Below are 21,712 nucleotides of genomic sequence, written 5' to 3'. Positions count from 1 at the left end.
TAACTTACCCAAGGTTACACGGCTAGTTTTTGTGTGTGTGTGTGTGTTTGGGTGTTAAGTGTCTGAGGCCGGAAACGAACTCAGGTCCTCCCGACTCTGGGGCCAGTACTTTACTCACTGTGCCACCTAGCCACCCCCAAACGTTTGGTTTTTAATTAATTTTCGGTTGTTGCACATTCAGAAACCGTTTACTATCAATTTTTCATGACCCCATATGGGGTCTTGACCCACACCTTAAGAAGCACTGATATGGTATTTAAGGTCTCTTTTATTTCTAAACCCTCTATAATGAAATTGAACTAGAAAATTTCACAAATTATTATTTGAAAATTATCTATAATTAACATTACATACGGGGCGGCCAGGTAGCACAGCGAGTAAGAGCACCGGCTCCAGTGTTGAGAAGACCTGGAGATCGAATCCCGGGCTCAGACACTTAGCACTCACCCAGAAACACCTGGCCGTGTAACCTTGAGCAAGTTACTTAACCTCAATTGCTTAGGGGCGGCCAGGTGGCTCAGTGAGTAAGAGCACCGGCTCCAGTGTCGGGATGACCTGGATCAAATCCGGGCTCAGATACTCAGCACCACACCCAGAAATAACTGGCCGTGTAACCTTGAGCAAGTTACTTAACCCTGATTGCTTTAAAAAAAAATTAACATTACATATTAATAACAATAATAACAACCAAAACTTACAGCATACCTCAAGGTTTACAAAGTGGAAAAGGAATAACTTTTAAATAGAAAAAAAATGTGCTATAAACATCATATATTAGCAAATGCTAACATACTATGTCTGACACCTCATTATCAGACTTCTAGAAAAAAGAATACACTGTATAATAGAATATAATATTAGTAATGACTAATATGAATCACAGAATCATGGGTCTTTAGGAAAGGATGAGGGGGAGCCTTGCAGAACAACTTAATCCAACTCCTTCATGAGAAAACTGGAGAGATATGTTGCCTTGCACCAGTAAATTAATGGCATTCCTAACTCCCATTTATGATGGCTACACAAGGTGCTTCCTATTGACAAACATTTAAATGCAAAGTGATAAGAAAACAAAGATTATATCATAGCATGTGGTATTTGTTACATGAGCTATTATATTATACTTAAAACACTAAGTTCCTTACCTTAGTCAGAGCTTGTCCTAAAAGGTTCTCAAATGCTTTCAGATTAAGGTAAGGACCATTATAATAAGGGTCACTCTGTGCTTTCCTGCCCAGCCAATATAAGGTAATCAAAACCTAAAGAGGAAAAGAATTTCATAAGTTAAGATTATAGTTAAAAATATGGAAATATGTTTAACATGATTGCACATGTATAACCTATATCACATTGCTTGCCATCGGGGGGAAAGGTGAGGAGGAGAAAGAGAGAGAGAGAGAGAAAGAGAGAGAGAGAGAGAGAGAGAGAGAGAGAGAGAGAGAGAGAGAGAAATTTGAAACTCAAAATCATATTTTTAAAATGAACATTAAAAACTTTATATTGGAAAATTAATTGGAAAGTAACTGGAAAAAATAAAATGCAATTTACCAAAAAAAAAAAAAAAGATTATTATTCAAGCATTAAACTCATTTCCAACCCAAATAACATGAAGAAATTGCTAAATCCTAACTCAGACCACTTTAAGGCTGAAGAAGAGAACATATATTTTTTAATCTAGGGAATAAAATCTTAAAAGTATCAGAGTTTTCTGCTACTGTTCAGAGGATGTCCATATGTTGAAAAACTGTACTGCATATTCTGGGTGAAGGGAAATGGGGAAGAAGAGGGAATGGCAAGGGGTGGAGATAAGTTCTTGCCAAATAAATACAGAAAAATAAAACATAAAATTATCATAGCAAAGTAGTATCTAGACATGAATGAAAACCAATAATTAACCTACCGTGTTTCCCCAATAATAAGACTGTCTTATTATTTTTTTGGACAGAAAAACACCAGAGGGCTTATTTTCAGGGGAGGGCTTATTTTAATGAACATTGACAGCAATTTTAATAAACAGGTAAATGTGAACAAAAAAAATGTACCTTTATTCAATAAGCAAATCACTGGGGAAGAACAGGATGACGCGCTCACTGCTGCAGCTCTGATTGGATGCAGCTCGGAGCGCGGTGTGCGTTTCACGGGGGGTGGGGGGGACGGTGCATACAGAGGGTACCGTAATGTAGCGTGTAGCGCAGGGGATCACCTTCACTACAGTAGCAATCTCAATAGGGCTTATTTTCGGGGGAGGGCTTATTTTAGAAGAATCTTACACAGTAAGGGAAGGGCTTATTTTTGGGATAGGTCTTATTATCAGGGAAACACAGTATTTAGAGAGCTATAAATTTTTATTAAAATGTTTAGTCTAGGGAAAATATTTCCAGAAATTCTTTCCATTTTTGTTAATCACATCAAGAGGTATATAATTATAGTTTTACAATGCATAATTAATTACACAGAGAATAAACAAAAGCCCTAATATTACAATGATACTTGGGAAAAGAATCAAATTTATCAATTTCCTTTCTATCATAAAGTTTCCTTTACTATCACAGAATCTGTTTTATAAAATGAATTTTAAATTTCACATAACCAGATATTCAAATAGTTTTCAAATTGTACTATTTACAAATATACACGCAAACATTTACCTTAGAAAATTTTGTATTGCCTCTCATCATACTAATGCCACCACTACCCCCTTCCTTTTGTAGTCCAACTTCCCTCCTTCTCATCCAACAAGATTTAGGAAGCACAAGCAATGTCTGGAGTCAAATACACTTAGGATTTCACAAATGAATGATTTCTAACAAAAAAAGGGTCATTGTAAAAGAAGCAGAGCCTATTAACTATTTTGGGGGAACATGCAAGGGTGACATAATTTAGGTGGAGGTAGAAAGATAAACATATCTTACATTTTTCACTCTTCTATCAGTCTCTTCTTGCCTGCAAAGAAGAAAGACAAATCTGAATTATATGAAAACTTAAAACAAAAAAAAATTCAGTTAAAACCACTTATTTATTCCTATTTTGAACATTAAGAATTTCTGATAGCTCAGAATAAAGATGTTCCATTAAAGGTAAGAACAAAACTTTTCCCTGCTCACATTTACCATAAAACATTGATGAAGATGAACAAATTTCTCTAAAATGAATTATAAATGTTCTTCCCAGATTAATAAGATTACATTTTCCTATTAATCTCCTTCAACATAATATGAACAGAGAGAAGTTAAAGTCTTTGCTGTCTAACATCACCTCTGTCATCTCACTCCAAAGTAAATGCCAGCAAGTTTGCTACTTTTAAAACAAAAAAAACACTAAGATACCTGAGCCCAAGTAATTTTCATTTGAATACAGATTTATGGATGGGGTAAAAGTAATGACAGTGAAGATGATGATGGTGATTTTCAAATATACAGCATTTTAGACTTTGAAATGTGCACAGTGTCCTGTGAGCCTCACAAACAGGACTGGGAGGTAAATACTACAAAGTAGAGAGTTCTCCAAAAGTTTTACTGTAACTGAGCTTATTAAAGCTTTTTAAGGACTAAAACTTCACTAAGACATTTGAGACACCCTATATTACTATTATTCCTGTTTTACAGATGATAATATTGTGGTTTGAGAGATGAAGTGACATGTCCATAATCACCCAAGCAGTAAGTGTCGGAGGAAGGTTTTGAACAGGCAATAATAACCCTAAATACAGCATTCTATCAACTACATTAACAATAGGGCCTCCATAAGGATACAGACTTGCTTGAATAGTCAATCAGTCAATAAACTTTTATTAAGCACTTGCTATATGCCAGACACCTTGCTAAGTTCTAGGGATACAAATAAGAAAAAGAAAGACAGTCCCTGCCCTCAAAGAGTTTATAATCTAATGAGAATAGACAAGACAAAAAAAATAGGTGTGGAGAAGGAAAGTACCCAGCAAGGAGCATAATGGAGAGGTCCAATCCAGAGCACAGCCCTTATGGGAAATGAAGAGATGGTTGGTGTAGGCACTCTCCTTAAATGCAAATTTGGGAAGGAGCTCTCTACTCCACTCTCCATTCACAGAGGAATCTCAGAGACAGAGTGTACTGAGGAAGTAGGCATACCAAAGCTGAAGTATTCCTGCATGATGATAAGGTTCTGGTGGGCATAAGAAAGAAATCCACAGGAGTACAGCCAGATTGGTAAATGTAATTCATATAAATGCAATCTACGTTAAGGATGTTAGAAAGGATACAGTTATAGTGGTTAGTCCTTTTCCAGCTCTACAATCTCAAGAAATAAAAAACCTATCATAACCTACTGAGTCAAAATATTTTTTTTAAATGTGGCCTCTGCATTGAGGGACTAGGCTAGAGTATCAATTACCTTCTATGGTTTATTTTCACCATAGATGGTCCATCAGGTGCCAGATTTGGGAGTCAAGAAGAAGTGGGTTCACATCCTATTTCAGACACTTGATAGCTATGGTTAAGCACTTAAGCTCTCTTGCTTCAATTTCCTCATCTGTAAAATGGGAATCATTATAAGATAGCACTTACCGGGTATTTTTAGGATCAAAGAAAATAATGTTATGTAAAGTGTTTTGCAAATTTTAAAGCTTATCAGCTATCATTATAGTCCACTAGTTCTCTTTGTCCCTTTCTATAAATAAGGCAATTAAAAGTCTGGTATAAATACAACTAAAATTACCCCCCAAAATCCACTGTTCAAAAACTAGAACTCACAGCCAATATTTTCAGTCAAATGCTTAACTAACTATTTGAACCATTTTAGGTCCCACTACCTAAAATGTACCACTGTTTACTTCAGGAAGGGTAATGCAGGAACAACCACTGAAGATACTGAGAAATAAGACAAGAAGAGAAGAGGGAATGCCAAGGTTCACCACAAGCAAAACTGATTAAAAATATTATAGAACTGGATGAAGAACAAAAATGATTCCTCAAGACCTACGGCAAAGGATCAAAAAACACCTGTATCACCTCATGTATAGAAGGAAGTTAACAGATGTCTTGAATCCTTTCTTGGGCACTTTTTAAAGGTTTTTAGCTCAACACCATTTCATTTTCATTATTTTATTATAAGGTAATGAATGCACTGGAAGTAAAAAGAATATGTTCCTTGTTTTGGGATCAGCACTTTCAAGTTTGGACAGCATAACCTTTCACATTCTTTGCTAATCATATGCATTTATAACACCCTCCAATACAAAGATACAGCACCAATTTCATGAGTATCTATTCCTGAAAGGTAATGCCAGGAATGTAAGCAGTAAATGATTTGCTAAGGGAGAGTTCACTATTTTCCAAAAAGCAAACAAATTCCACCACATTGTAGCTGGTGACTGGGCTGCTTCCTTTGCTTCCTAAGGTCACAGTGGCACAACCGCAAGACTCCTGAAACAGATTGTTGTGGGGAGGAGGGAACAGTAATGTTGACTTGCTTTGAGCCAGCTGCATTCCTACACAACCCATTTTGAAATGTCATTTAGAACAATCTTCATTATCAAAGCTGAATAATTTTGTGCAAACATCTATCCAATCTTTCTGCCCAAATGTTTTAGAAGCCTGAAGCAGTTCATGTCTATTTAACTTGGAGTTCCTTAAGTTAATAAGAAAAAATTTTGAGGGAATAAGAAGAGTTCAAAAAATTGGTAATAACAACACTATGACACAGAGGTATAGAAGAGATTAAAACTATATGAATTTCTGGACAGCAATTTAGAACTATGGCCAAAGGGATATAAAATTGCATACCCTTTGATCCACTGACACTACTGCTAGGTCTGTATCCCAAAAACTTCCCAAAAAAGGGGGGGGGGAAGAACCCATTTGTATAAAAATATTTATAGCCACTCTTTTTGTGGTGACTAACAATTGGACATCAAAGGGATGCCCAACAATTGGGGAATGACTAAACAAGCTGTAGTATATAATTGTAATGGAATGTTATTGCGCTATAAGAAATGAAAAGCCAGATGATTTTCGAAAAACCTGGAAAGATTTACATGAACTGATGCAAAGTGAAGCAAGCAGAACCAAGAAAACTTTGTACACAGTAACAGTGTGAAGAATTGTGAATAATTTAGGTATTCTCAGCAATAAAATGATCCAATATCATCCCAAAGTACTCATGATGAAGCATACTATCCACCTCCAGAGAAAGAACTGATATTGACTGAATACAGATTGAAGTATGCTATTTTTCACTTTCTTTTTTTTTCTTTTGAGTCTTCTTATGCAAAATTACTAATATGAAAATATTTTATGTAATTGCACATCTATATCCTGTATCTGATTGCTTACCACCTCAAGATAGGGGGAGGGGAAGGAGAATGGGAAGGATAGAATATGGAACTTGAAATTTCAAATAAAAAATGACTTTTAAAACTATATGAATTTTTTTGTCTTCATTGAGTTAAAATATAATCTTCTCCAACAACACCCTTTTATAAGTAATGCAGCTAATCTTATGGTTATTACTATGATATCACTCATAGTTTCTATCAATAAATCTCAAAAGAGTGACAATGTAGCTAACTGTGCAACATAAAAACCAATGTCCAAAGGCAAAATATGGGTTCAGGGAATAAAACCAAACTTCAAAGTGGTGAGCACAAAGTATCTTACTTTGACACAAAAGTTCCCCTACAGCATCCTAAGAGATGCATAACAGAACTAGTATGTGCCCAAGAACGTGCAGTCCCTATAAGAAGAGGGTTGGAGGCCAAAGCTGTACAAAAATAACAAGAATGGCTTTGTAGCCTTTTATGCAAAATCAATATTACAAAACTCTTACTGCAGTCTCAAAAAGTAACACATCCAGTATTCCAAAGAGATTGACAAGTGCATCTGACAGGTGTAGCCAAGCACTTAGCAGACCAACAATTATCATCATTCCTTTGCTCACCTGGCAGAATCACAGATATGGGGGAGAAAAATCAGCAGCAACCTATACCCCCCAAAAGCATCCCTCCTACAACACACTGAACAAGTGGTCGTCCAGATTAGATAAACATGGACACTAGCAAATGCTCTGCAAAGTCAGTTGAGAGTGAAGGGTATTGCTAAAATTGCTAAACAGTTATTACAAGTCACACCAATAAATGAAAATAAAGTTACTTTCTGATCAAGGCAGCAAATTATCTAATATCTCTGGTTCCTAGATGTGGAATGATTTCTAAATTAAATAAAACATAAATTACCCAAGGTAGATAACCTCTCTGCAGGCCAAGAAAGTATAGGCAAAAAACAGATGCTTTGCTAGCTATAAACCTATCCCTACCTTTGCCAAGCTGAACAAAGTCGCAGGCTAATTGCCTTATTATCTAGAGAGAAGAGATTTGAGGAGATCAGTTCTAGGTAGGAGGAGAATCTCTCCTAACCTTCCCTCCTTTTCCCCTTAGCAAGGACAAATGCAAAATGAAATTTACCAGAGTGCCTTTTACATTATGTATATGCTTTCCTTCTTCCCCAGACACACAGCATCTGGACTAAGGATAGGAAATTACTTCTGGCTAAGGACCAGGCTAGAGAGCTGGGCAAACAAAGAAGATGTTAGTGTCATTGCAGAAACATTCAAGTTGGCTTCAAGCCAGGCTACCCCACCCTTACACAGTTAATTAGTGCCAGTCTAAGCCAAGCACCCCTGAATTTCCCAAAGGACCTAAAAACTCATTCCAAAAAAATGCCTTGATGAGTATATTTTATTCACTTGCTATCTGGAGATTATCTGAAACCTGAAAACTTACCCATTTTGATCAAGGTGTTAATGTAGCCCAAAGAATTTTGACTACTTAAAAAAACTTAGAAATCATTAAACAGAGCCCCTTCATTTTACAAAGAGGAAAACTGAGGCCCAGAGAAGTAAACTATCATTTGTTATTTGAACAAATATGACTAGAGCCTAGATTTCCACACTTTTAGAGAGGAACTCTACTACACCAGAAAGTACATGGGTCCAATTCATTACATTGAACTTTCTGGCTATATCAAAAATACAACATCATCAGCATCACTAAATTTATGTGAAATTTAAAGTTTTGTATTTTTACATATATTCTCTCATTTTATCCTCAAGACAACCCTGGAAGTAGGTGTTTAATATTATTATTATTATTATTATTATTTTACAGAGAAGCAAATTGGGTCTCAGAGGAGGGAAGTGACTTGCCCCTGTCTCAGGTCAAACTCAGGTCTTCCTAGCTCCAAGTCCAGGACTCTAACCAGTCTGCCATCTGTCTCATTCTTAGAATCTAGAACTATTTTTTCTATAGCAATCCCTAGGTGAATTCCTAAAAAGCCTCCTTCAAGTTCTTGAATCTTATCACAGAACCACAGAGCTATACTGCAGACTTCCCCAACCAGGGAAGCAGCTAGATGGCTCAATGGATAGTGTTGGACTTGCAAGTCAAACAAACCTGGGTTCAAATCAGGCTTCTCTCCCAAGGTTGTTGTGAAAATAAAATGAGGTATTTGCAAAGCACTTTGTAAATCTTAAAGTCTAATATAAATGCTATCATTATCATCACTATTACTCCCTATTTATTCTCAAAATAAAATTTCCATTTTTTTCAATCAGTTAAAGTATAAATTAAGATTATACTAAACTGTGAATGAGTGATAGACTTCTCTTAATCTACTTCTATTTTAAAAGAGAAGCTTTTTAACCCAAAATTAATCCTTGATGGCTAAAGATCCAGTGAGAAGAAGTTTAGAATTTTAAGCAGTTTGAGGAATAATGTAATGAATGGGGCACTGGACTTGAAGTAAGGAAGACCTAAATTCAAATCTCAACTCAGTTACTTAGTAACTTCTCTGTGCCCTGAATTTCTCATCTGTAAATAAAGACTCCATGATCCTTTATATCCCTTTCACTTCTAATACTATCACCTTATGATTACTCCCTTGTACTTATTAGGAAAACAGTCAAAACTATAAGGGGAATGATCCGTTTGTCAGTCATACCAGTTCTCCCCACTCACTCCTTTTTCCAATACTAACTCCCAGAGGACCCCTCAGCTCCCCTAGTCACTAATCCACTCACCCTGGTGTGTGTTGCCCTGAATGACTCTGGCTTCCCCATGGACCTACCCTAGAGGTCTATACCCAGAAAAGCCACTCCCAGAGTCCCGTCCTGATTATAGCCACCCAATCAGGGAGTGTTTTCCTGAGAGTTGGAATGAAGTTAGGAGGGCTTGGCTGACTGAATAACTGCTTCCTCCTAACCTTTGAAAGACAGAATTACAAGGAAGGTTAATCCAATCTCTTCACCTAAGAGAGAAGGAAACTGACATGTATCCCAGCCAGTAACTAAAATAGCTGGAATTTGAACCCATCTCCTAATCTTGAGTCCAGGGCATTGTCTTTATTACTGCCTTTATAATTTGTTGCTCACAGTTTAGGATAGGACTAAACCTGTGAATTTTTTTGGCTAAGGAAATTACCAGTGAGGAAACTTTTCCTATTAATACACATCAGCAATTTCTTTACAATTAATGATCTTAGAGAGTTGTTCACCACTTCCCCCAATACCCAATTTCACTCCAATCACACACATAGGCAAATAAAAGAGTGAATATTGCTCTAATCCTGGCCAGCTAATCCCCAGTTCCTAAACCACTACTCCACTAGGAGAGGGGGGGAGAAGAGATCAGATTATAAATCTAAATCACACCCACCCAGAGAATTTCCCTGCCCTCCAGCTGAAAGTTTCACAGAGCGCTTTCTCTGGGGCCTTCTTTTGTATTTATCTAAAACAGTAGAGCTGAAATTGTCCTTAGCAATCAAACTGTCTCATTTTTTTAAAATGAGAAAAAAGAGATCCAACTAACATCATACAACACATTATTTACACTTTATCCCCGCACCCATCCCAAAAAAACAATTTCACTCTCTTTAACAACAAAGTCATTTTTCATTTTTTACATCCCTAGTGCCTACAAAGCTTTGCACTTAGTAGGCAATTAATGTCTATTGAATGAAATTTAAATGAATGCCTCGTTCAAAACATTACAAGCAATGTTTTGGTGGGAAAACAAGTCAAAATAGATGCCTAAATGGCACTGTCAGTTTCACATATGAATTATGTTTTACATCTAGAGATGAACTAAAAAAAAAAAATCCTAGGAGTTCAAAGGAGCTCTAAGTGTCTTGTTAGCTATTTTGGAGGAAACAGTATGATGAAATCCTTTCTAATTTCTAAGAAAAGTGAACACCACTTCTTTCTACAACTATAAGAAACAGAAGAAGCTGATGATTCTAAAATGCAGGGGTTGGACTAGATTCCTTCTCAAATGCAATCCAGCCCTAAATCTAGATCCTTTGCTGATTCCACCCCACCACCACCCAACCTCACCACATTCTTGTGCTCTCCCAAACTACCTTTTAGTTACTGCTTTGTATTTATCCTGTTTATATTTTATTTTATTATTTTTATATTTTATTGCATAATATTAAATTTATTAACTTTAAGCTTATTTTATGTAAATCCACTCATTTATTTTTAATTTTTATTATAGTATATATTTAATATTGTTATTTTATTTATCATATACTTATATATGCACTTGCTGCCTCCCCCATAAAGTTCTTACAAGTAGGCACTGTTTCATTCTAGCCCCAGTGCCTGAAACATAGTAGGTACTTAATAAATGCCAGTTGATTGAATAAGCCTACAATCCTGCAACACTCAATAAATTGTTTGTGGAATTTCAAATTCAATCTAGCATTGCACTTCAAATTAAAAAAAATATATTATGAGCACCTTTTATCTCTGTTACACGGTAGGGGGTGGAGGGAAAGAAAAGCAGAGAGTGAAGGGACAAGGAAACATGAAAATAAAGAATGGGGGGAAATGCTTCATGAACATTCCTAAGAAATATAGCCACCTTACTTTTTTGCTATCAAGCACTACTTACCCCCCCCACAAAAGTTAAGATGTATTATTGCAAAATGTAGCGACTAACAGAATGAAATCCTTCTCTCCTCTCCACCCACTTCCATCTCTGAAAATAAAGTTTTATTCCATTTGACATCTTTCCAAGGATGTGGAGCTACTATGACTCATAAGTTTTAAAACTCCATATGCCACAAAATGTAATGCCACCTGACTTGTGCAGAATAACAAACTTTATTCACACTGTGATAAATCTAGATTACATAATTTAGAAGTCATGCCATTCCCAATCACTGGTATGGATGCATACAGACATTTCATTTATTATATATATTATATATATATATATATAATATGTATATAATATATTATATATATATATATATTTAACTATAAATTCCCAAGAGAAACATACTCTTTAGAATTCCAATCTTGGCCCTAGAAATATCATCTCCATTCCAAATGTTTTCGCTAAAGAGCTATCATCTTGCTAAAAATAATTTGATATTAATTTCTGCCATCTCTCGTATACTGAAAATAACATGACTTCATTTAAAAGAGAGCAAATATGTCAAATTAACAACGCTAGGACACAAATACTCGAGAAGTTGGGAAACCTGATTAGGAGTGCATAATAGACATCAGGGGAAAAAAACAGACCTTGTTTTCAACTCTTTCATTGCCCTATTAGAAGCAGCAAGGTAATAAGTACATTGGATAAAGAGCTGCATGTGGAATCATGAAGCCCTGAATTCAAGTCTGTCCTCAGATCCTTATGAACTGTGTGATTCTAGACAAGTCATTTCACCTCTGTTTCAGTTTTCTCATCTGTAAAGTAAGGATAATAAATAGTGCTTACCTACCAGAGTCGTTGTAATGATCAAATCAAATAATATTTGTATAATGCTTAGCACAGTGCTTGGAACATAGAAGGTGATAAACCTTAGTTATCATCATCATCATCAGTCATAACTGTTGTAGTCTGGCTTCTGTAAGCTAGTTTTTGTTCCACTAAAGTCATACTTTAAAGCCTCATTGTGTCACAAAGGTGACCTATGACAATAGAATACAAGTTGGTTTTTTTTTTTGCTTTTTGGAGGGGGGAAGGCAAGGCAATTGGGGTTAAGTGACTTGCCCAAGATCATATGGCTAGTAAGTGTTAAGTGTCTGAGGCCAGATTTGAACTCAGGTTCTCCCGACTCCAGGACCAGTGCTCTATTCACTGCACCACCTAGCCACCTCTAGAATACAAGTCCTAGCAGGTTCTAAGTTAACCCTAACCTCTAACCCTTACCCTGACCCTAAATGACAAAGCCTTACTCCCCTCCCATTACATACACCAGTGATCTAAGGACTCTCCTAAAAATGTTAAGTAGAGACCCACCACCAGTCTGGCCAAAGGATGACAAATTTTTCAGGTGCAGCCACAAGGCTTCAGTCTCAGATGGTAGAGGAAGTACTCACACCAAAGATAGTATGATTCCTTTGAGTATTTAAGAAGCAGATTTGCCATTGCATAACTTGAAATTAAGAAGAAGCAATATCCATTATTAGACAACAACCCCAACACAGAATTTCAGTATTCTGAAATTTATAAAGCAGTTTTAGATAAGGATTATGACAATTAGCCTAAAAAGAGTCCTTGATTCACATTCTATATATGTGAATTTAATTATATAAACTTCCTCTTAATTCTGTTTGCCTGAAGAACCAGGCTGCGGAAATAGGAATATACAATGAAAGAACCACAGGGATAGAATTGACAACATGGGACAGGTAGGTGGCACAGTGAATAGAGCACTAGCCCTGGAGTCAGGAGGCTCTGAGTTCAAATCCAGCCTCAGACATAACCTTACTAGCTATGTGACCTTGGGCAAGTCACTTAACCCCTGTTGCCTTGCCTTCCCCCTCCAAAAAGCAAAAAAAAAAAAAAAAAAAACAAAAATGGTTGAAAAAAACAAATAAAATTTGGTTCAATTAAATTTTTTTTTTTTTTTTTTTTTAAAACAAAGATGAATAAACAGGTTCAGAGAAGCTGAGTTACTTGCCCAGGGTCATACACTTGATGTTTCACAGGGATTTTCCAAGTCAAAGATAACAAGTACATAATCATAATAAAGGTAACGTTTACATATAGTTATTAATGCTTACATAGGCTATGTGCCTTAATGTTCTCAGGCTACATAAAGGAATATTTTATTAAGGAGGCATTAGGGATAGTTGGAGGGCACATAAAACTGTAAGCAAAGAGAACTCATTCCCTTCTCCCACCATTACTGGTGAGCTGAGCTATTGGTCATTCAACGTCATGTCAAATATTGATGATTTAGGTCAGTTAGAATCATATCATTCTACTGTTGTGGGCTGACTTCAGTCAGTATAATGAATACCCAATAATTAACCCTTAGCCCTTCTCATCCCCACTCCTCCACTGCTTCAACTCAAGAAGGTGGTCTTGTCCAACAATCTCAAGACAGGAAGTTACTGATTGCTACTGCCAGAGAAATTTCCAAACAATGGCAGAATAATTCTTTGGGTGGTTACTTAGTAATGATTAACATGAAAAGGATGAGAAGGGCAGAGAGAAAGAGAGGATATGGACTTCCACCTGGGACCCAGGACTCCCAAAATAAGGCAATCCCTTCAAAAGCTTCTAATTGTGACCACTTTTTCATCTTTTGTTATCTTCCTCACTAGTACTGTTAGGTGACAGAATGCCCTTACTTCCATATTTTCATGAATCTCTGATCTCAACATTGGTACTCCCTCTAATAGTGGGAGTAACAACTCATTAATCTATCTTCTATTGCAGTAACCTAACCCAAGAGTGAAGGTGACATTGGGTTTTTAAAGGCTATACCATCAAAACACAAACTTTGACAAGTCTCACCAAGTTGTAAAGATTTGAAGATGGGATACAGTCTGAGCGCCACCTTGTCTAAATTCAGAGAAATCATCACATAGTTTAATGAATTGTTGTGGTCTACCAGTAAGTCACCTATAAAAAGGCTGTGAAAGGGTACATAGGTGGTATAGTTTATGGAACACTGGCCCTGCAGTCAGGGGACCTGAGTTCAAATCTGATGTCAGATATTTACTGAGCTATGTGGTCCTGGACAAGTCACTTAGCCCTGATTGCCCCACCAAAAAAAAAAAAAAAAAGGCCATGAGCTACATTGGGGAAGGCATACTTATGTCAAGGAAATTAGTATTCATTTAAAAACTGAAACATGACAACAATTCTTTCAGTATATATCTTCTTTACATAGAAAGTAGCAACATTTCTTCTAACCTAAAACTTGAACCATTTGAAGTTCATATGATTAAACTTGAGCAAGTTCTCTTCCAGCTCTCAACCCACAATCCCATGTTCCTACGAATGCTTGCACTACTAATTTCTCAACCTATCACAAGTGCACCAAATATACTCCACTTATCATTCTCAAAGGTCAGAAGCTGGTCATCTCTAATGGCATTTATTCCACTATGGGACTACTAAATTACTAGACACAGTTGGAAAATTACCCAAAGCCCTCTCACTAGCCTGGAGAAGGGATACCAACAATCATGACTCAACTCTGTGGTAGCAAAAAATAATTTGGAAAGCTTTAGGTTTCCTACTAAAGCAAAGCCTTCACTGGTGGAATATAGGCACTCATAAATAATAAATTTAAAAGTCAAACACAAACTATGAAAGACAAAATGGTTTTGTTTTTCTTACTGTTACAGTCACCGGGAGGCTAATATAATCCAGACATAACAACTGAACAATTATTCATTTGCCCACCCTATTTGTACCCATAACTTTATATATAGGTATATTATATATTTATGTTATAAATATAAGATTCTTCTTTAAGAAATGCATGTTAAAAGACTAATAAGCCAAAATATCCAATATTTTTTTTAATATCAGGCAGGAATACAAATAACTCCTATAAATTCCTATCCATCATCTATTAATAGAAACTGCCTTTAAAATGAATAGAAGAAATCAGGAGATAAAGCCAAGAGAAACTCAAAATATGATTGATGGATAAGATAGATGATAGATAGGTATGATCATGTACTCTCTACCACAATCTATTTTAGTTCTCAATTCTTTCCTGTTCTATGAAATATAGGTGAGAGACAGAGAGGCAGAGACAAAGAGTTAACTGACTTATTTGTGGTTGGGGCAAAATACTGGAAATGTTTAGGTCAAAAAAAGTGTCTATTATATAGTGTCTGTGAATAGTAAGGTACTAGCAGGAGAAATTGGAGAAAGAGAGCAAATGTTTTCCTCAAGACTTTTCTCTTTGAGTAGGTGGATACAATCAATCCAAGTCTTCTGTTCTGAGATGCCTCTGATATTCCCCTTCTCTGTCACAGCCCAGTCCTATCTTTTCTTTCTTCTTTTACTGGCTGACTCTTGGCTGCTGGTTCTTTCCATCTCTAGTCTGTATTACCCCCTCTCCTTGTACCATACACTTCACCACATAATTGTTTCAGATTTTATGACAATTCTTGCAAAAAAGTGGGGTGTGACCATTATGTGAAGCTTTTTGAAAAATTTGTGCTGGTATTACTTAAAAATAATTTATTAATAAACTTTTTTGGTGCAAGATTAGAATTGTGGAATAATTACGAATATTCATTAAAACTGGAAAAAATTCAAGTCTTACCACATCACATGACACTCACTGCAGCTTTGCCTTCACCAATCCTGCCTTGCACCTATGACTCTTCATTTGGTTGAGCGATAATACCCTTAGTAGTGCAGTACTCCTAACAAACCATGCAAGTTGGCTTTTGGAAGTTCATGGGCTGAGAATTCTAGGCTCCAGTTCCCAATGCAAGATATAAATGCATATCCCTATGCCACTGGTGAATACATTGCTGCTCTGTTACCTTTTAAATGGTGTGACAAACAGAATTATACCATGCCACAATCACGCTATGAAAGGTTATAAAACAATTTTTGGACTAAGAAAAACCAGGGTGAGATGATTATGTGGGTGAAATCCTATACTTCCAGACCCTTAGTATCTCTATGTGGTTGACATAACAGCTCCCTTTTATACAAGTTTCTGAGGGCATGATCAAACCTCTTACAATGGTTTTGATTGATTCAAAGGTACAAAGGTTCTTTAAGTGGGGTTTAATAATTAGTCAAATCACACTACATACAGTATGTATACATATATATGGAGTCTCATAGGTAGGATAAAGTGGAAGACAACATGCCTATAGTGGGGTATACTGTAAATGTGGGTTTTTTTAAAGAAACTCTTCTTAAAGAAAACTCACTGTGTTGCCTTGAAAATCATTTTCCATTTGAATAGACCATTTTTTTTATTTTTTTCCTTTGTATATTTATAATTTCTGACTTCAACAGAAGGTTTGGTATTTTAAAAATTCTGTCAAAATGTAATAAAAGACCAGTTGCAAATTTTAAAGAAATAATCAAAGGCAAAAAAAGAAAAACAAATTTATATTCAGGTTTTGGTTACTAAGACCCTTATTTGTCTTCCTTTTTAAGTTTCATCCCCTTAGAACACCTATAAGTCATTGATACTAACAAATAAAATTAAGAAATTTCTAAATTTCCTCAATGTTCATATTTCCACCAACAGCTTTTAATCTTGGAATTATAAGCATCTTTTTCCCTTCACCCTCTGCTATCGTCAATCCTATCAATTTTTCCTATGCAATATTTCTTAGAGCTCTTTCTATTCCAAGAGCTACAATTCTGTTCACAAACTAAAGGGGGGGGGAGGGCAACATTTAAATGGACTACCTTCAGATTCTTTCCTATCCGAACCATCAGAAATACATTACACACATTTAGAAGCTGAGTATTTAAAGAATCCTTTAAGAGTGTTATCCCCTACACAGAAGACTATAGAGGCTACCAGCTTTAGTCCCATGCTTCATAAAAGAGAGTCAAGCTACATTTCATCTTAGAACCACCCACATATCCTGTTTCTGCCATTCCATGCTGTCCAATTTAACCAAGCTAGCCCATTTAGCATATGTGACTTTCTTATGACCACTCCTGAGACGTCACACATGTCATTTTTTCAGCCTGGGACACCCTATCATTTCTGTCTTTCCTTCAGAAATCCAACTCTTTGATGATATTAACTTGAAATTACTCCAGTATCACTATAGCACTTTTATATATACTTCACATATGCAATACCCATATACACATCCCAAAAAAATCTTAGTGCCATTTTACACTTTAAGAACTTCAGAAATATAAATACTAAGAACTTACAAAAATAACACTTGAAAATTTAAGATCTTGGAGCAGCTAGGTGGTGTAGTGGATAGACCACTGGGATAGGAGCCAGAAAGACTAGAGTTCAAATCTGCCCTCAGACATTTACTAGCTGTGTGACCCTGGGCAAGTCACTTAACACCTGCTTGCATAAAACTGAAGTAGAAAATGACACACCACTCTAGTATCTTTGCTCAAAAGAAAAAAAAAAAAAGAAACCCTATAGACAGTTGGTCCACAGGGTCATGAAAAGTCAGACGTGACCGAACCACCACAGATTTAAAAAATTACTGATGTTTCTCATTACAATTCTAGTTAACTTTCAATTTGTAATCCTAGTATTAAGATCATCCAAAGAACACAATTTTTATGCATTCATGAAAATTCTGACATGACCCCGAAGAAAAAATCTTATAGAAAGAGATTAGATGACAAGGCCAAATAAGGAGAGTCAAGCACTCTAGCAATCTGATGGTCTGAGAAGGAGTCAACCAGAAACTGTTGTACATATTTTATTTAAATTAAAATATATTATTAAAAATTCACAAAACTAAACAAATATAAAAGAAATTTAAATCTTTAAATTTTCAAATGCTATTTTTGCATGTTTGTGGCACTTGTATTTCTGAAGTTATTCAAGCTTAAAACTGTACTAAAGTTTTGGGGACAGTCAATATATATATATTTATATGATATTTCTGGAATGAATGAGGGGGTATGTAAATAAGCTATTCTGTGCCATTATCTATTTGTATAAGCTATTCACTTGGTACTTTTTTGCATGTGTTTTCTTTATACGCCCCATTAAAAGAACCTTACCTACTCTTTTACTATCTCTTCTACCAGAATAGGTGCTAGAAATTTTAAATCAACCAGACTGAAGTCAAAATGATCTTGAAATTCTAGTAAATTGATATATAAATTTTTGGCAGGCATTCATTGCTTTACAACATTCTTCGAGGTTGATATCCATTAGTTCATCCCATAGGAGCAATGAACAGAAATTAAGTCATTGAGAGTCAAATTTTTATCTTAACTAAGACTAAAGCTACCACCAGCTTAGATTCTTCCTTGTTTAAAAAAAAGCAACCTGAAGTATAGTTCATTTAATATGACTCAACTAGAAGTAAAAACACAAATAGTTCATTTATTTACAAAGGATCAGGGGAGGAGAGAAGGGAGGAAACACAGAAACCTCACACAGAAGTTGAAAGTTTGGACTTAATGCCCAAGATTTTTAAGTGTTGACTGAAAAACTCAACATGCCTCATTGTGCTCTGGTATGCAGAGGGCTAAAACAGCAAATGCCTTCACATTTCTTGCTACCCTTACATATTGACCTGGCTCCTCAAAATATTTATACCAAAGGAGTTACAGTAATGACAAGTCTCTGTTGAGTTTGACACTTCTTGAGCACCAACTAGTTAGACTGTGTATAGGACAGCTAAGTACAAAAATAAGCACACATCTTAAGTCTAGAGAACAAAATGCCACAAACAGCACAGAAGTAATTTCTTGTATATAACAAGATTCTCCAAAAATAAATCCTAATATGAAAAAACAAATAAGAGTAACCAGGTAAATCACAATTTCTCTGAGCATCAATTACTCATGTGAAATGAAAGGTCCAAATCAAACATCTCTTCTAAAGCTAAATATGATTGTTTTCATCCTATGTAATAACTTGATTACATTATGGGGAATAATATATTCCAAAGAAGTTGAAAAAGGATGATGTTTATAATGTGGAATTCATCACCTTTTAAGCCCATGTGTCACAAACAGTTCTTTCCTCTCAAAACAACAACCAAAAAAACTTTGAATTCATAATTGTTTATTTGCAGTGGGGCCATAGAAAATTTAAAAATCAAAGCAATCTAATAAAAGCTTCTGTCTTAAACATTTCTGGAGTTCCTTCTAATTAGTAATACTCTCTGTTCTTGTCTAAGTAGCAAGAGAACAAAAGGAAATGATAAGGCTTAAAGTTGTCAAAACCATTCATCTCAAAACACACGCACACATATACACACACTCACACAAAGATATTGAATACAACTCAACAAACATTTATTAAGCACCAAAGTTCAAAGGAATGTGGACTAGGTATAGAATAGAATACCAAGATGAATAATAACACTGTCTCTGTCTTCAAGGAGCTTGCAATCTGGTAAAAAGAGATAATGAACATATATAACAATAGAATATGTTAAGTGTATATGAAAGGGACTGAATTCCATGAGAATTCACAGAACAACAATATCATTTCTAGCTGGGTTGAATGGGGAGAGCCGAGGCAAGGCTTCATGGAAGAAGTAGCATCTGGCTTGACCCGATGGTATTCACAGAGTGGCCTTACCTATATAAGCCAATGAGAAGAGTGCAAACAAAAGTATGAGGGAATTCAGAGAAAGCACATTTTAAAAAAAATACTTGGATATTCATATTTATCTCAACTTCTCAATCATTTTAAAAGCTCCTTCCCAAAGGAGCTATTTTCTTTCCAAAGGCTGTATTATAAGCCATCTGTTTCTTTTAAAGATTCCAAATAAACATAATATAATCTATAGCTGATTTCATTTATCTCTTTCTCTCTTCTGAATCATGACTAAAAGAAATTCTTTTTGAAGGATCATTTTTAACTGTTTCATTTCAGCAGCAGTCAATAAAGTCTGGAGGTGGTGAGGACAAAAATGAGCCAGGAAATAGGAGAGGTACCAGCCTTGATAAATGCATCTCCAATGCAGAGAAGAGTGAAAACAACTCCTTACACATGTTTTCTGAGTCTTTCACAGGTTGAGAAACAATGTTCAGTACATAAATTTCATGATGAGAAGCACTGTCACTGAATTTTACTCAGAATTTTGAAGATATAGATGGATTTTTAAGATACATTAGTGGTAACAATTGGATTAAACATATAGATTCTTGCTTTTGGTATATTTCTTTAATTGGTATATAGTATTCTTTATTTTTGTAAATTTTTTAATTTATTTGAACTTAATACAAACTAAGAAATAAAAACATTACCATGCACACAGCAGAACATAAGAGAAGATTCAACATAAAACAATAAATTTCCATTTCAAAAAAGCCTATATAATAAATACTACATATTGCTTTAATAACTGCCCAGCTTTTCTTTGCTTCCTTGTAGGTTTTCTTTTGTTCTCTGCTGTGCACTTTTTACTTTATTTTTTCCCTTCCCTATCTATGCCTGCCCTAAAAAAGGCTACCATTAATGTGGAGATGTACACACACACACATAAGAATATATTGTTCATTTCCACTTATCATGTTTTTCTGAAAGTGGATAGCATTTTTGTTCATAAGTCCAAGTCTTTCCATGTTTTTCTAAACCAACCAGCTCATCATTTCCTACACCACAGTAATATTCTAACCAATCATATCTTATCTGAAAGACTATCTATGAAAGTCTTTTTCCCTATTTTCTATATTCTTTCTATTCTTGGCTACATAGATTTTATTTATACAAGAAAATTTTAATTTAAAATACTCAAAATTACCCATCTCATACTTCAGTTATGTAGTATTCTTTTAAGAATTATACACTGAGGGATTTTTCTATACACTAAAAGGATATGCATGTGGATCACATATGTATGTGCACTTATAAGTAAATATTTACCAAAGCATTGAAAGTAGCAAGTACTATATTGAAAAGCTCTGTGAGCCTCCCCACTAAAATCCTTAAGCTTCCAATCATAGAATAGTGAGCTGGGACTTCAAATAACAATCATTACTAACTGCCTAAAACCTAAATTTTTTTATTTTATTATATAGCATATAGTTTATATTCTTAGCTAAAAGTACTTCTCCAACATTAATTTGCATTAAACAAACATTTAATGACAATATTATCCCAGTCACATACATAGAGATGTGCTTTCTGAGAGGTAAGCAACTTATGATCCAGAAATTATATATCCTAAATAAAAACTTTCCCATGTACCCCTTTTATTCTCCCATTATCTCTCTATTCAACTCCTTTTCCCCCTTCTTACCTTCTCTTATGTTGTTAATACATTGTTAACAAACTTATTCTCTTCTAGTAGCATGCACAGATATTGCTTGGTTCAGTGAGGGAAAAGACATCATCCCTGTGTGTCATTTTTATAACTATCATGAATAAGTAAAAGTTTGACTTTTATTATGGGCACTATAATACATTAGTAAGTTTTCAGTTATAATTTAAATTCTATCCTTTTTCAGCTGGATGTCATTAACTGGAATTCCTGAGAATGAGAGTTGTACAAAAGAAAATAAGTTACACATAGAGTTACTTTATGAGCCAAGAGCCTTAAATACATATGCCCAATAGGGCAACAGTTCTGAGGTCCATGAACTTTGTTTTTTTAAATATTTAAAATAAAACCAATATAATTGGTTTCTTTTGTAAACCATCATATTTTGTTTTGTGCATTTAAAAACATTATTCTGAGAAGCAGTCCATCAACTTCACCAGACTGCCAAAGGGCTCCATCACACACACACACACACACACACACACACACACACACACACACACAC

At 35.3% G+C, this 21,712-nt stretch overlaps 1 protein-coding gene across 18 annotated transcripts in view; it reads right to left on the bottom strand.

Moving 5' to 3' along the window:
• LMO7 (LIM domain 7) overlaps nucleotides 1–21,712 on the bottom strand; it is a 262,077-nt gene that overhangs the window by 63,874 nt on the left and 176,491 nt on the right. For all 18 annotated transcript variants that reach the window (XM_069066814.1, XM_069066823.1, XM_069066813.1 and 15 more), the window contains 2 exons: nucleotides 2,913–2,943; nucleotides 1,146–1,259 (listed from right to left, as the gene is read on the bottom strand). In XM_069066814.1, the coding sequence (XP_068922915.1) occupies nucleotides 1,146–1,259; nucleotides 2,913–2,943 (145 nt within the window). The remainder of the gene's footprint in view (nucleotides 1–1,145; nucleotides 1,260–2,912; nucleotides 2,944–21,712) is intronic.

Source organism: Petaurus breviceps, unplaced genomic scaffold (assembly GCF_028583685.1).
Source record: "Petaurus breviceps papuanus isolate PSGF00001 unplaced genomic scaffold, PetGlider_PUasm1.0 90730, whole genome shotgun sequence".
NCBI lineage: Eukaryota > Metazoa > Chordata > Mammalia > Diprotodontia > Petauridae > Petaurus > Petaurus breviceps.
This window is presented reverse-complemented; position numbering and strand designations above follow the sequence as displayed.